General features: G+C 60.5%; 1 protein-coding gene across 1 annotated transcript in view; it reads right to left on the bottom strand.

The window, feature by feature from the left end:
• Positions 1-216: 216 nt before the first annotated feature.
• Positions 217-602, bottom strand: part of OPRD1 (opioid receptor, delta 1) — a gene marked incomplete at its 5' end in the record, with an annotated part of 1,482 nt that continues 1,096 nt past the window's right edge. The window contains 1 exon segment of the mRNA XM_009876964.1: positions 217-602. This exon segment is cut by the window's right edge and continues 34 nt beyond it. Coding sequence (XP_009875266.1) covers positions 246-602 — 357 coding nt within the window.

The raw sequence follows: 602 nt of genomic DNA, 5'->3' as shown, positions 1-602 counted from the left end.
GAGCCTTTCCCCTCTTGCCTGCTGAGTCCTGAATCCACCATCCCTGGTTCTCCAGGATGGAAAAAAAATAAAATAATTCTTCACAGTCCCTCGCTGTTGTCTGAATATAAACCCTGTGGCATTACCGAGCAGCCCCCAGGGCCGCTGCTCTGCTAAAGCTCCGTGGTGGTGACCTGGGTCACTTCTGAGCGCGGGTCGTCCCCGCTGCGGCCCCGGCAGCCCCGCTCGAGGCTGCCCGCGTCTAGTCATGCCGGCTTGTTGAGGGTTTCGGAAGGGGCGCAGGTGGAGACGCGCTCCCGCGTGGTGGTCCTGGCGCGGGAGAAGCTGTTCTGGTCCCCGCGGGCGCGGAAAGGCAGGCAAAACTCGCGGAAACACCTCTTGAAATTCTCATCCAGGAAAGCGTAAAGGACGGGGTTGAGGCTGCTGTTGGTGTAACCCAGGGCGATGCAGAAATGCAGGCTGGCCACCACGTAGGGGTTCTTCTTGTCTATGTCCACCAGCGTCCAGACGATGACGAAGATGTGGATGGGCGTCCAGCAGATGATGAAGGCTGCCACCACCACCAGCACCATGCGGGGGATGCGCCGCAGGGTGCGGGCTTT

This window comes from Apaloderma vittatum, unplaced genomic scaffold (assembly GCF_000703405.1).
Source record: "Apaloderma vittatum isolate BGI_N311 unplaced genomic scaffold, ASM70340v1 scaffold29869, whole genome shotgun sequence".
In the NCBI taxonomy this organism is placed as follows: Eukaryota; Metazoa; Chordata; class Aves; order Trogoniformes; family Trogonidae; genus Apaloderma; species Apaloderma vittatum.
The sequence above is the reverse complement of the archived record's forward strand: the minus strand, read 5'-3'. Positions and strand labels throughout refer to the sequence as shown.